The sequence below is a fragment of the Pituophis catenifer genome, unplaced genomic scaffold, assembly GCF_029215685.1.
Source record: "Pituophis catenifer annectens isolate HBS135680 unplaced genomic scaffold, rPitCat1.0.hap2 SCAF_1, whole genome shotgun sequence".
In the NCBI taxonomy this organism is placed as follows: Eukaryota; Metazoa; Chordata; class Lepidosauria; order Squamata; family Colubridae; genus Pituophis; species Pituophis catenifer.
Window position 1 is genome coordinate 284,833,506 of NW_027256881.1, and position 15,360 is coordinate 284,848,865.

Sequence of the window (15,360 nt, forward strand, 5' to 3'; positions counted from 1 at the left end):
TAAATTACCCTGACATCTGGAATTTATACAGCAGTGGCAAATCTGCCTTTTCAAAAACCATATCCTTCCTTGTTCATCACCATGTTTCCCGACTCATTGAACCAATATGAGCTCTACAACACATTTCCTATGATAGAAAGTGTTTTCTATTCATTGCAACTCATAGCAAATCTGACTTTAAAGGAACATCGTGCTCTTCTAACATATTCTTTATAAATCCACATATTTGTTAGATGTAACATTCCCTTTTATTTAAAAGAGTTCTATAGTTACCTTATTTTTTATCTTTGTAATAAATCTGTGAAATTCATTTGGTTGAAAGCTGGTTATAAACTCAATTTCATGGCTAAATTGTGATCTCACCCATTTTCTCAATTCTTATCTAGGACTCTAAATATTACTGGTGGTCTTTCATAGCCACCTACATCACAAGGAAACTGAACCACCTATCAGTATTGACAGTGCAATCTAAACCAAAATAAATTTGTTACAAAGAGGGTTAATTATTTGGCACTTCTAGTTCAGCAATAAAACAATGTGAAACTAACACAGCTCCTTGAATGAGGGAGAGATGCTGCACTAGATCAGTGTATTAGTCCCATTACCTGCTAATATACAAGTTGTATATATTAGTGCAGTGGTCCCCAACCTTTTTATCGCCGCGGCCCGCTGAGCGCGCGCAGGGGTGGGGGCACGGCCCAGGAGCTTTTGCGCACAGCCCATTGCGCACGGCCCAGGAGCCTTTGCGCTGCAGCGTTCATGTCCCCCGGCCGCTGCGCGGCCCGGTGCCAGGTACTCCACGGCCCGGCACCGGTCCGCAGACCGGGGGTTGGGGACCACTGTATTAGTGTACCCTTTGGGATACTCAGCATTTCAGGCTTTTGCTCAAGATTGTCAATTGGTCTCAGCCCCTTTGGAGCTGCCAGATGTGTTGTCGAGGGGCTTTTGACACTCGACAATTGGTATGTTACAGGCTTTGGGGGCATTTTAAAACTGCCTGGTAACTAACAGTTTGAGATACGTTAGATTGATTTTACTATTTTTATTATTATTTTATGAGTCACTTAGGAATGGTTTTCAGCAGACATAGTGTAAATAATCCCAACAATGAAAAGGCAAACATGTACAATTAAAAACTATACGGAACTATTTAAAGAATCTTTTCTTCTATTTTAACATATACCATGTAGAGATAATAGAAAAACCACATATCACAATCTCAAGATTCTAATCACACTCTTAGATGGGGACACTAATATACTTTAAGCACATCATGTAATTTATAGAGGTAAATTTGTATGGTAATATCCCTATCAATATTAAAAGCCATTTTGTGCATGAGCATTCTTCTCTGCTATGTCACACCTGATCTAACTTGAGACTGTTATTGATACAGTGGATTTGATGCCAAGTTGTCGTTCAATAAAGTGGAGATAACAGTTAATACTGCCAGTTTCAGATTGGCCCCTGAAATAATGCTTAATAAGGATTCATCTCTTCAGGAAAGTTCCAGCCCCAGAGCTGTGAAGCTTCTTAGAATGATGCTTCTTATGATGATGTAGCGGTGCTTATGATTTTAAAGCTAGGTTTTGATAAAGTCTCACTTTAAAATGCCTGAAGATGAGCAATGGAATCTCAAGCTTATGCTGGGTGGTTTACAGCAATGTTTTGGGAAGGAAGAAAAGCACAATTCTCTGTCATTTCTTTGTGAAGACACCACACCAGTGTCTGCCCCACTCCTGTCATGCTGATCACTCGATAACCACACTTCTCCAGCTTGTCCAAGACAATCCGTGGAGCATCATTCACATAATATTCCCAGCTGTTGTAAACGAGACAAAAAATGGAAAGGTTTTTTTAAAAAAATAATTTCAAATAATTTGTATCTATACTGATGAGAATGTAAATTGAACGCTGCAGTTCTAAGAACAAAGTTGTAAAACTAGAAAGTAAAGGAGGCTAAACAGAAATTTAATATGTTGATCAAAGTTTAAGGTTAACCTTCTGGGTCTTTGATGCCCTACATTTTTGAAAACTTGGGTGAATACAAGATCACACAAGTTTTGGAAAGTAGCAATGCAGCCTAGAGACAGCTTAATTTAATTTAATTTAATTTAATTTAATTTAATTTAATTTAATTTAATTTAATTTAATTTAATTAATTCAGTTTATATGCACAAACCCTTATGAAGATTTCTGGTGAATTAAAAGCTTGCCCATTTTTATATACTTTGTCCCAATAAACAAATTAGTCAACAACAGATTATTTATAATATTATTTATAACAGTTTAAATGTTATGGCATTGTTACAAATACAGCTCTATCCTAATTTGCTTTGATATTTTACAGGACTTTATTCGATTTGTACTTCTACTTTCATCTGTGAACTGACCCTTCTGGCTAGTATTTTTAAAATGCAGACTTTGTAGCCACAATGTTAGGTCTCCCTGAGACTCGGTTCATTTCCCCTCTTCTGATTATGTGAAAAAGGAGGCGGTCCTTTTTCCTGAAAAGCAAGAAGGGAAAGGAGAACAAGTAGCAGAGGCATATGAATGGCAAGGGCAGGAATGACAAAAAGCATTGTGTCGTTGGGACACACACCATGCACTTTTTGCATGGGCATCATGATGTTGCACCCAAATATGAAAAGATAAAGCTTATGGCATGACACTATTTTTGACATTGTTGAGAAATGCATTCAAACATGCATCTTACCACCAAGAAATTGAATAGTATTTAAAGACACATGAGCCAAAGACCTTTGCAAAAACTGCAGAGGAAAAGATATTTGATGATAAGATTTGGAAGAAGCGCTCAGGAGGAACTCCTTATATAAGCCAAGGGAAAAAAAGCATAGATTTATTTAAATCAAGCTTATGCTAATTTTCCTATATGCATAATTACTATAATTTGTTGCCCAAGAGGTGAGGAGGGTCACCACATTCCTGGCCTTTCATAAATGCCTAAAGCCCCGGCTCTGCCATTTTGCTTGGGGCTCATTGAGCAGCAGGCAGCTGTGAGGCTGGTTAGCACTTTGAAGGGCCTCCCCCTCTCCGCCTTTTAATTCTGAATTCCAACAATCTTTGCCTCTTCGATAATTTTTATATACAGTTTTTATGTTAATATTTTATTTTCCCACAGCCCAGAGTCCCTCTATGTGGGAGGTAGGCAGGTTCTAAATTTGATAAATAAGTAAAAAAACTTAACATTAAAATAGAACATATTTTGTCCCAGTAGCTGAAAAAAAAAACCCATGGGCCTATTTAAACTACTATCCAGGGGTATATTCATGGCCCTTTGCCCTTCCACTGGCCTGCACAACCTTTCAAAAGAGCAGATACCCTCAAAGAGATATTCATCTGACAATCTTCCAAATAGAAGAGTCACCTTCAAAGTAAGACCTATCATTATTTACACATCAACTTTACACTTGATCTTTTAAGCTTGCTTGCATGTAAAAGCTCTGAAATCACTAACAATGGAAAGTCAAAGGATGCAAACATCAACATGATGAAAAGCTTAGAATGATTTATAAAATACATGCTTTTGAACTACATAAGTAAATATGCTTGTGATTTGATTTCTTCATATTTTATTTCTAATCCCTGTGGAGTAAAGTTAATAGGAAAAGAAAGCACTCCTTATTTCTCACCTTCGATCCTAAAACATTGCTTTCAACTGTTTTTACATTTCTTTTCTAGATCTTCAGAAATAAATAGTGCCCTGAAAACAAATCCGATTTACATACTACAGTAAGCTGTTTCATTCATAGTTCATTCAATATAGAACAACTGGCTGAGTTGAACTATTATATTAGTTAATATTTTATAAATCACAATGCCTGGGTTAAACATGATGTCTTAAGCCAAAACAACTATATTGTAACTTAAGAAGATGTATATTTATTTTCATATTTATTTATTATGTCTCAAAGGATAACATTTTGCACTTCAACCTCTAAAAGTTGCATAAATATAGAGAAAACAGATGGCATAAAAGTGGCAGGAGGCCAACGTATTAGGTTAGAAGACAGGCTCAATCTGGGGTAATGATAGGGGTTGAAGCAGAAAAGAACTGAGGGGAACTGGCTTGGTCACTGCACCTGGATGAAATTTTCACTGACATATCATTAGAGTAAATAGGATGTTACCGTAGTATTTCTGTCTTTTGGGCTTTAATTTAAAAGATGAATGAAAAGCTCAAGTCTTAGATGCATCAGAATTATCCATCCATCCTGAAGAATGCACACAATTTTCCAGAACAAAGGAATATATAGTTTGTTAATAAAAGGTTTCCACCCAACTGGGTGATCAGATTTGGGAAAGCTCTCTTGTGTTGTCAAAATTACAGATTAACAAACAATGATGTAAGCAAGAAGCAAAAAGAGGAATACTTACAAATGATTTCCCAACATGTTTCTTTTAATGGCCCCTAGATAGTTCATCAAGTTTGGATCTGAATGTTCATCACCAACCATTGTAGGTCCAACTTCCTGCAGAGAGAAATGACCACTTCTGTATTGAAAACAATATTAGCATCATCCCATTACTTCATTATACCTCTTACCTATTTATAAAATTTGAACACCAGATAATGATACTTGGCAGAAACCACAGTTCAAGATGGTTTATAAAAATCTCTTAATACTATACTTTTGTCCTCAGGTTGAGACGGGCATATTACCCCTCAGTTTTGCACACTTGCCCATATTAGTATATCCACATTTACTACAATGCATTTTATTTTTTCCTTTTTATTGTGTTATTGCAAGACTTCATATATTTCATTGTATTATTTCAGTATAGTGATGTTTATATAAAATGTGTTTTGATTTATTTAATGTGTGACAATGTTACATTACCAGGAGACTATAGTGTTAATACAAAGTAGTTGTTTGACTGCTGACAACTGCTAGTCTGTTCAGTTCAAACTTGCACACTATCCAGAGTGCACCACAGGGGCGGACTAGCTCCACACTCAGAAAGGTTCAACAGCATTCTGCAGTGACATTTGGGGTTTCTCCCTCCACTGATGTCACCTTGCATTCGTGAGTTGCACTGGAGAAGGTCCAGCACTGGCTGGATTCATACAACTGTACGAAACGCCAATATTTTCCCACCAAAGTGGTGCCTATTTATCTACTTGCATTAGCATGCTTTCGAATTGTTAGGTTGGCAGAAGCTGAAGCCAGTGACGGAAGCTCACGGCACCATGCAGTGCTAGGACTTGAACCATCGGAGCAAAGCATCTCCAGCATCTTTACACCATTGAGCCATCACAACTCTATATAAAAGAATTAACAATTACTGACATTCTACTACTTAGATAAAGTATTGAAAGTAGAGAAGAGAAAGAAACAAGGTATTCTATCAAAATTAGGTACAATTTATGATATCAATATCACAAGCATTATTTAGCTTTTTCATTCAAAGTTCAGTATAACATTGAAAAGGAAACCAATGCAACTCAAATCAACATATAAGGAGCCTTGGTGGCGCAGCGAACTAAAGTGCTGTTAAGTAGCACTTAGCTGCCAGCTGCCTGCAATTACTGCAAGTTCAAATCTCACCAGGCTCAAGATTGACTCAGCCTTCCATCCTTCCGAGGTAGGTAAAATGAGGATCCGGATTGTGGGGGCAATAAACTGACTTTGTATAAAAAAGAACACCGCTTAGGGGAAGCCGAAAGCCCTATTAAGCAGGTATATACAAAAAAGTATGAAGGCTATTGCTTATCGCATTGTAAGCCGCCCTGAGTCTCTGGAGAAGGGCGGCATATAAATCGAACCAATAAATAAATAAATAAATATCTGTTATATAATCAAGGTTTTCATTATTGGTGTACACGCGCACACACACACATATACATATACATAGAGTATATACATGAATGCATAGACCTGTTTAAAAAATAGGTGAATAGAGCAGTTTTAATGTTACAATACATTAGTCAGACATTATTCAGAACATGAGAGCAGTCACTTTTCCACAGAACCATAGAAGCACTAAACAAACGGTAGTTACGACCAGTCCTTGATGTTATGGTTCTTGCAGTACCCCTGCAGTCACATGATCAAAATTCAGGCACTTGACAGTCCACCTTTTTTTAGAGTTATTTTAATTTCTGAACCACAAGGCTTCACTTTGAGGACACAAGGAATGGTTTTTCCTTTACATAAAATCTAAGTAAAATCATTGGCAAAATGTTAGCAATAAAACGCTAGTCATTTTTCCCTATGTAGAGCTATGTGTCATATAATATATGTGGGTATATACATATTTATTTATTTATTTATATTTTTGTCATGTTTATATAGTGTCTTTTGGAGATGGTGACCCTTTGAGAGTTGTATGCAACGAAATTTCATTTTAATATATGCCAATTAGTGTACATTTTAAGTGACAATAAAGTTATTCCAAGTCTAGCTATTTGACTACACAGGTACATATAAATTACACATTGTTATAGCTCCCCCTACAGGCTGAACATGAGACAGCATGGAATGTTTTCAATCAATCTTTTTGAACTAATTTTGGGGGTTTTTTCCTGGCTTTTGTTCTTTTTAAACATATATTTCAAGCCAATATTCAGGGTTGGCTGACACAGATAGCAGGGGAAGGACTTCTTGTAATTGGGAACATCATCTTCTTTAAAAAAAGTTATATTTAGTAGCTGAGAGTTGTAGTGGATGTAAATGTAATCACTCAACGTTCAGCCTATTGCCAGAAAAGGGGGAAAGTGTTAGATGGAGAGGAACAAGAAACGTAACGCATCTATTTGACTTTCTCCCTTCATTGGTTGCTAGTTTGCTGAAAATCCACAGAAAATCAGTTTTTGTACATATTTTTAAAAGGCAATGCTGGATCCCTGAACGGTGTTGACACATCGTTTATGCCTGTGAATACTGCTTGGGGAATTTGGGGAACTGAAGTCCACATATCTTACAAGTTTGAAAAAAAATTACCTATATCATCCGTCCACTGGAGAAAAAGGACTTTGCTTGTTTAGTTTAGGAATTTTCTCCTAAGAATGGGATGATGAATCTGCACAGCCTCTATATCCCTCTCTCTAACATGTAAGTAGCCAGAAGATGTAACTCACCATCAATTTTCTGCATACCTGTAAGATTAAAATTTCTGGACACGTAGATTCTTCCATATATCACTGTACTGATCAGATAATCTATATAAGCATGGCCAGTCACATCTGAAATGTACGAAATCCGGAGTGGATTTTACTTAAGCCACTATGATCAGAGGTTCTTGTTTTCCAGAAAAAATGGATAGGTTCACGCAATGGCAAATCTAACAAATGTATTGCCACATAATTGTGTCATAATCCAGTCAGATCCATGATTTCATGAAATGGCTGTGAGCCACAAAAGCGTATCCAATGACACATAAGCACTGTGTAAAATGCACAGTGACTTTTGGTCCTTTTTCCTTCAAGAAAGAGATGAATCAACCCAGAAATTGCAACTCTGATACTTTCTAGAGCAATCTTCCCCAAACTCATGGCCACTAGAGGTATCACTTCCAAAAATTCCAGCCAATTCCATTTCTGGAAGATGTGTAGTCTCTACACATCTAGAAGGCATCATGTTGGAAAAGGCACTGCTCTTGAAGCTGTTACAGGTGGATCCTCCCAACATAGAAGGAGCATCATCAGGAATCTATTGCTATGAGTGGCATTCATGCAAGCAAATGGCAAATGAGAAAAGAAAACAATATCCAGCTGTAGAACTGCATGCAAATTACACAGTGACTTCAGATATTTAATCATCCCCCAAGACTCTAGTCTAGTACTTAAGCCAGGCATGAAGGGGGTTAGACCAAAATGTATCAAAACGTATCTGCAAACATATGACCAAGGAAAGAAGGGGGTGTCCATATATTTCAGCCAGGTGAATATTTCCAGAAATCAATTAATTCTTTTATTCTTTCTTTTATCCAAATAAAGATATCAGCTCCCACCGAGTGTGGATATCTTTTTCCACACATACACACTGGGTTTCTTGATGGGGGGGGGGGGGGGAGGGGATCAGTAAAAGTTCAACATTCCAAAAATAACTGCATGCTTGATCTCTCGCGCTCTTTTTTCTCCCCTCACTTTGCAACCCCAGTCCCGAATCGCTCACCATGCGGATCTGAGTGCTGATCAGAACGTACGGCATGATCCCTTCAGCGCCCACCAGGGTGTTCAACGTGGCCGCCGCAACTCCAGCGCCTTCTGTTTTCTCCCAGTCCAGTCCCACACGTGACATCCTGCCTAACCAGGTTAACGCCCTCCTCCGGCACAGCCAATCGAAGAGCGAGCTACCTAAGGGCGGGGCCGGCACGGAAGCGTTGGCCGTAAGCTAAATTTTTCGCCTGTGCATAGCGGGATCGGCTTTAGTTTGTGGGAATGCTGGACTGTGGCCAAAAAAGACTGAGCCAACATGTACAGTAATCAATCTTTTCTTTATAATATTGGGTTTTCCACTGTTTGTAGAGCTGATTTACCAGAATAAGGAACATTTCGACAGGCGGTCAGCAAATAAATATTTAATTTATTATCTGCATTTCTGCCTGTTATTCATCTTTCTGTGAGCATCCACAGAATGTTTGTAAAGGGATGAGTGGGTGTTACTTGAATTTATACTCTTTTATAGCACCTTTTTATCATCCCCTACCCATCAAATTTGTTTATACCATCATCATGCACTTCAGCACCTAACAGATTATGTTCCTGAATGCTTACTGCACCTATTTCCAAGTGATTGTAATTAGAAGTATTTATGCATCTCATTTTATAATCCTAATTAGGATATGAGTAATACCTGATTCTGAGAAACATATATGATGGCTACCAAATTTGGGGATTGGAGGAAAATTCAGTGGAATAAAAGCAAATAGAGGCTTCTGTAGGATAGCAATAGCACTTAGACTTCTATACCACTTCATAGTGCTTTACAGCCCTCTGTAAGCGTTTTACAAAGTCAGCGTGTTTCTCCCAATAATCTGGGTCTTCATTTTACCGACCTCGGAAGGATGGAAGGCTGAGTCAACCTTGATCTTACATTTTAGCTAAATTAATGAAAGTGGCATCATGCCATTTCACTGTAAGCTTCAGTGTCTTCATGCTGGTCCATGCAATATTCTGGTCCATGCAGCATCATGATTCATGGACCAGAGTGGAACTTGTAGCTTTGCCTTCATCATTTGTTTCAATTTCTCTCATAACTTTACAGACACTTCTGTGCCCCTACCCAGGTAGTAGCACTTAGTTGGTGTTGGCTGACCTCTAAAAACTAAGAAGGAGCACACCTAGTTATATTTGGATAGGAGATCAGCACAAATAACAAGCTCTGTAGGTTAAACTGAAGTAGAAAAAACATTCCAGGAGAAAGTTATAAATGTCTTCTGTATTATTACAAAGAAAATTACAAAAATGTGGCCATGATAAGAACTGAAGTCAAATGAGCCTTAGAGATAATGTAGTGGACCAGGGGTGGGTTCTACTTATCTTTACTACGGGTTTGCAGTGGAGCCGCGCGCGCTCGCTTCGCTCGCGCACAAGCACAGAAGCATTTTTATGACATCGGGGTTGGTGGGTGGAGCCTCCCACCAGTTTTACTACCAGTTCTATAGAACCAGTGCAAACTGGGGGCAACCCACCACTGTAGTGGACATATAATGCAGGGAACCAAGTCTCCTAAAAGAAAGGGTTAGAAGCTAGCAGACTGTGAGTTCTAGTCCTCTCTTAGACATGAAAGCCAGCAGGGTGACTTTGAGCCAGTTACGATCTCAGCGACGGAGTTGTTGTGGAGAAAGTAAGACATGGGAGTATGACGTATGTATGCTGCCTTGAGATGACAAAAAATAAAAGTAAAATATATCAAATAAAAAAGAAATCTATAATGCTGGAAAAGGTGGAAAGAAATAGAAGAGGATAATGAACAGCAAATTGGATGTGCTTGATTACTGAGAGATCTAAAAGGCCAGGAGAAGGATAGATCATCCTGTTAACACCTTGACAGCACTTAATCAAAGATCAATCAATGTTTTTTTTCCAGATGGAGGTGAATTGCAACATTAAATACTCTGAGCCTATTAAGATCCAATTTGATGTAATGGTTAAGGCATTAGGCTATAAACGCAGAGTCTGAGTTCTAGTCACCATCTGGGTGACTTTCAGTCCTAGGAAAAAGGCAATAGCAAATCACTTCCAAAATCTTGCCAAGAAAACTGCAAGAACTAATTCAGGTAGTTGCCAGGGGTCCTCAAAATCACACACCCTTCCCATTGATGAATGAAGGCTGTCAGTGGGTGCTTAGTGTCATCTTTTGATTTGGTTTCTTCCTGACATTGTCATCATTTTTTGTTGCAGAAGGGAACTTTTATTGTTTACATCATACTAAATTGAGGAAATAATTTTGGAGAGATGCTTAGCTGACTCTGTCTTCTTGTTCATGGCACCCTGGCTTTGTGATGGGATATGAGAAAGGACAACAATGGATAGGATTAACGGCTTCCTATCATGAAAAGTCTCAACATGGCTGTACTTATTTTTATTTCATTTTTTTTACAGTGGGTAAAACAGCACAGATAGTTAGCTCAAGAAAGAGGAGTAAATTATCTGATGCTTTTAAGAAAAACACTGGCCTAAGACACCCATCCTGATATTTGTGCAGAAGTCTACAGAAGTTTGCAAAGAAACTTATGGTGATAGTTTGCTATGAGGTCACAATGATTTATCCTACCAGAAAGGAAAATTAAAATACCAATAAAGCTCTCATTTATTTGGAAAAACACGCTACAAAAAGCAGAGAATCTCAGAACAAGTTAATTTTTTCATATTTTGTTTTATTTGCATTATAAATACCTTTAAATTAAAATTCAATATGTAAATAATCAAACTTAAGTTTGTTTCGTTTTCAGAGGCTTCCCATCCTGTGAGGCCCTAAGCTTTAGCTTGCTTACTTACCTTTTTCTAAATCTAGCGCTGCAGGCAAGTAAGCAAATGCTAAGTCTAGTATTATTAGAAAGTCTGGTAGCTAAGTCTTTGGACAAAGAAGGGTGTGGTTTCCAAATCTAACAATGCTTAAAGCAGATTTAATGTTGTTTATAGTTCCTTTCAAGTTGCTTTCCGAGAACTTTTTAATACCTGTTTTCAAGCATGGTTATTTGTATGCAAGAGTATAGGAAACATTTTCAACTGGCTGTCCAGGATTTGTTGACTGATAAAGTAGTAAATATGTTCTTTCCTGTAACATCCTGTAAGCTTTAAATACTGGCATTCTGCTGTACCTTGGAAATAATTTGGAAAAGGTTCTTCAGGTTACGCAGAAATGCAAATATAGTACCTGTATATGTGTCTTTAAAGCAGCTTCATCTTTTCTTAGGAATGCACTGTTGGTCTTTGTAGCTGTCATATGAAAACAGCTTCTGTTTGGCAACATGAGACATTGGAGTTCTGATAAATTTGGAGACAAATAGCTAACCAATCTATCCATGCATATATAATCCCAGCCAATCAATAAACTTCATTTCTCCAAAAGTTCTGCATGAATAAAGTTACAAAGTTAGGATGGAAAATAAGCATTTGCAACCCAAAAACTAAAGTTCAAAAACTCCAATAATCCAAGATGGCGATCCTGAGATACACATTATTGTGACTAATTAAAATATTGCAATGTCCTCTTTGACCAGTTCAATGGTTATGGAACATCATGTTATTTAATAAGCACACAAACCAATTAAGTACTTACATTTAAACCAAACAATGAAAACTTGACCATTAGCACTTCTCTAAGTGGCCTTCTTGGTCTTTACAAACTGCCCATTGGAGAGGAAGGAGCATACATATGTGCAGGCATAGCTGACTAGGAACTTGCAATTACAAAAGCTAAATGGAGGCAAGGGAAACTGTGCACACACTCTGCCTGACAAGTCACTTGCAAAGAAAAAGTGCAAACTAGGTAACATCATCAATAATAATAATAATAGCAAACTAGTGCTATTGAATGTGGAGTTTGGTTCCTTTTTTATTTACAGTAGTTGGTGAGAATGTGGTTTGCTCCTTAGTAGTTCCTTGATTGGAATATTTTTTTTCTGCTTGATTATTTGCTTGATATTAATCCCTCTTTATTCTGGGCATTGGCTGCTGAAGGGGATGTGTTCTGGTCTTTTTTAATTAACAAATGCTAGTGTTACTTCGTTAGGTAGTAAAACATTTGCAAGCAAAGAATCAAGCTCAGAGAGCACCAAGGACATCACAATTCAACCCTGAGCTACATACATTCTCTTCTATTGAAAGGATTTACAAGCAGTTATTTGATACTTGCATTACGGCAACTGCAAATAAAACGTTACATATGAAGAATTGCTGTTAATATATGCCTATGGAGATTCTCAGTCATCCAGGTCATGGTAGCTGAAGAAGCTTCTTGGATGAGAAGCGAAAACGTCTTCAACGAAAAACCAGAAAGCCCAGTTGCCTCTTGAAAAAAGCACTTTTGGGACTGCTGTTACTATATGTAGCATCACAACAGGTAACAGATCTAGGAGGCAAAGATTTGCTGCCTTGCAAGCTGGAACCAAGTGCCCCACCCCAACCAGTCCTGTCACACTAATGCTCAGAGATGTATGAGTTCTCAATTATAAAGACATTGTGACAAGAATAATTTAAGCTCTTAACTAATCTTAATTAATTGTATCCCATGTAATTGCTGAGGATTTTTTTTTTGCTTTGGCAACATTTGCATATGAAACAAAAGGATGAAACATGCTCTAGGACTAGGTACAGCTTTGAAAATGGCATAGTGAGATGCTTGCTGAAAACTAGAGATAGGTAAACAGCTCTACCATGCCCAACTTCAGTACCATTCTTAGGGCCAAATTAAGCCGGACAGAGAAACTATCTTGTTTATTTTATAGAAATGCAGAAAGGCATTTGTGGATCTGACTGAAGCAAACAACAGGGAGTGGATTGTTTAAAACTTGTGCACAGTCCATACTTTTAAGGTATATCACACATTATCCAATAGATATGTCATCCAGAGATGTTGGAAAAAATACAAGTTCAAAAAAATGTTATTCTAAGGTTAAATAAACAAGGTTATTCTAAGTATACATGTTTTGTCTCACTTTGTGAGAATTCTTTGAGGTCATAATGCCAGCCTCTCAAATTTTAGATCCAGAATAGTTTAAAACTAACTTTATGCATACCTATCTGCAAAACATACTTGATTTACTAGAAATCCTGCATTCTAATGGCAAGAATTTTATAAGAAATCCACAAGGATCATGAAAACAGGGATATGGTTTAATTTTATGTATGTTTTGATATTACTTTCACAAACGCAGATGTGCTTGCAAGTCTATCCAAATTCTAGCAGTAAAACCCAAGCTATGATTTATTGGTCTAGATACGATCTTTAATATCCTTTAAGACCTAACTGTAAACTCCCACAGCCTTGATCCTCTATTATTCCTGCATTGATAACAAAAGGACAACAAATAACAATCTGAAGCCTTGGCCTCAGAATCATTTCCTTTTCCCATTCAGCTCTACAGGTCTATCTAATGAAATCTATTCTTCTTGCTTTCGCCAAATGATCCTGCATCACCAGCAAGACCTGACAGAGCAAAACAAGATTTCTAATAGCACTAAATGGAATGCTCAATCTTAAACTGTGGCTTTGAGCATGAAACAAAGCCATTTTTAAAGCAACTATTATTTGGTAATGAGAAAATCTTTCAAAAATAAAAACATGTAGCACAAGTAGAAGAGTCAAAAATTTTTACCTCATGACATGTATTTTATTTGCCTCAGTCACATCTAAATCAGTGCTTCACAAACCTGGATAAATTATCCAAAATAGGATGAAAGTGGGGTTTTTTTGGGTGGGGGCAGTAATGACACACAAAATCCTTATCTAATTACAATGACTTAAAATGTTTTATCTACATTGGTAAAAAGTGGTTTTGGGTAATGACGAAAAAGGTTTGGAAAGCACTTTGCTAAATACTACATTGAACATTATAAAGGAAACTTCTTACTCAGATATATATAATACTCCTTCCTCCTCTTATTTTCCTCACAACAACCCTGTGAGGTGGGTTGAGCTGAGAGAGAGCAACTGGTCCAAAGTTACCCAGTCGGCTTTCGTGCCTAAAGCAGAACTAGAACTCATAGTCTTCTGCTTTCTAGGCCATCACCTTAATCACCACACCAAATTTGCACTGCTACATTTATTATCACTTGTGCCTTCTGTCTTCCAACCCTCACCCTATCAACTGATGGAGAGGGCACACACTCACACTGATACATCTTCTTCTTCTTGTTGTGCCATGTCCATCATCGGACGTTGGCGATCATGTTGGCAATCCTATTTTTGTCAACAGCCGTATGAAAAAGTGCTGCTGAGTTTTGTCCAAACCAGTTCCTTAGGTTTTGAAGCCATGATGTTCTTCTTCTGCCTGGTACACTGATACATATTAATTGGCAAATAAATGTTTATTTATTCATTCAAAACAAAGCTAAAATGTGTTTTATACAGAGGCAGTAATTCTATTTTTTCCACTTTCTTTTGGCCATAGAATTGTAAAGCAGGTTGTGCATGATACCACTGTCCAATTTTATTGTTTATGTTAAGCAGTGTATAGTAATTGTTTCAGAGATCTTGATTGGGTATACACCAACCTCCATATTTGTTCAAATATTTGGTGAAAGCCAACAAAAGTTTACTTAGATTTTTATTGCAATATATGTTCACCACTTTGAGTTACTTATAATGTAATAAATATGGGATAAAAATCTAATAAATAAACATCAGGAAGAAAAAGTATGAGAAGATGGGAAAAGTACCATAGCCTAGAGGAACTAGAAAGGATGTGGAAAATAAAGGTCAGTGGCAGGAGCACTTGGGGTTGTGACTCCCAAGTTGGGAAAGTAATGCTAGAAGCAGCTAAGATACTATGTAGAATCCTTAAAACACCCAGGCCTCTGGTACCCAGAGTTAAAGAAGACACATACAACTCACAGAGGGGAGAATATATATAATGAAACCATTGCAGTGAGGCAGATCACCTAGCATAAATTATTAAAGGTAGGTTTCCCAATTTGGAGATACCTTATTATTTAATTAAACTTGAAGTGGGCATCTGATGTGATCAAGTGGTTTTATATTATTTAAAAACTCTTCCTCCTTCAAATATAGCAATCTGTTAGCACCTTTTCTGACTTAACAAATTGTATGGAAAAAGACCTATGTTTTCATTAGCTGCAGACCAGCTACTCAAATTCAACACAGGCCTTCATAAATCTGCGGGTATTAAGTTAGCCCTAAATACAGGTACAGTAATGCAAAAGTGTAA

General features: G+C 37.4%; 1 protein-coding gene across 1 annotated transcript; it reads right to left on the bottom strand.

Annotated features, from left to right (window-relative positions):
• Positions 1-1,027: 1,027 nt before the first annotated feature.
• Positions 1,028-8,238, bottom strand: GCHFR (GTP cyclohydrolase I feedback regulator). The gene is made up of 3 exons (XM_070931323.1): positions 8,139-8,238; positions 4,399-4,493; positions 1,028-1,822 (listed from the first exon to the last, which is right to left on the bottom strand). Exons 1-3 carry the CDS (start codon positions 8,172-8,174, stop codon positions 1,642-1,644), a joined length of 312 nt encoding a protein of 103 aa, XP_070787424.1. The 5' UTR covers positions 8,175-8,238; the 3' UTR covers positions 1,028-1,641.
• Positions 8,239-15,360: the final 7,122 nt, after the last annotated feature.

Excerpts from the sequence above, each read along its gene's own strand:
- GCHFR (XM_070931323.1), bottom strand. The coding sequence starts at position 8,174 with ATGCCGTACGTTCTGATCAGCACTCAGATCCGCATG. Across the intron at positions 4,494-8,138 it reads TCAGCACTCAGATCCGCATG|GAAGTTGGACCTACAATGGT; the intron begins GTGAGCGATTCG and ends TTCTCTCTGCAG. Across the intron at positions 1,823-4,398 it reads AACATGTTGGGAAATCATTT|CTGGGAATATTATGTGAATG; the intron begins GTAAGTATTCCT and ends CGTTTACAACAG.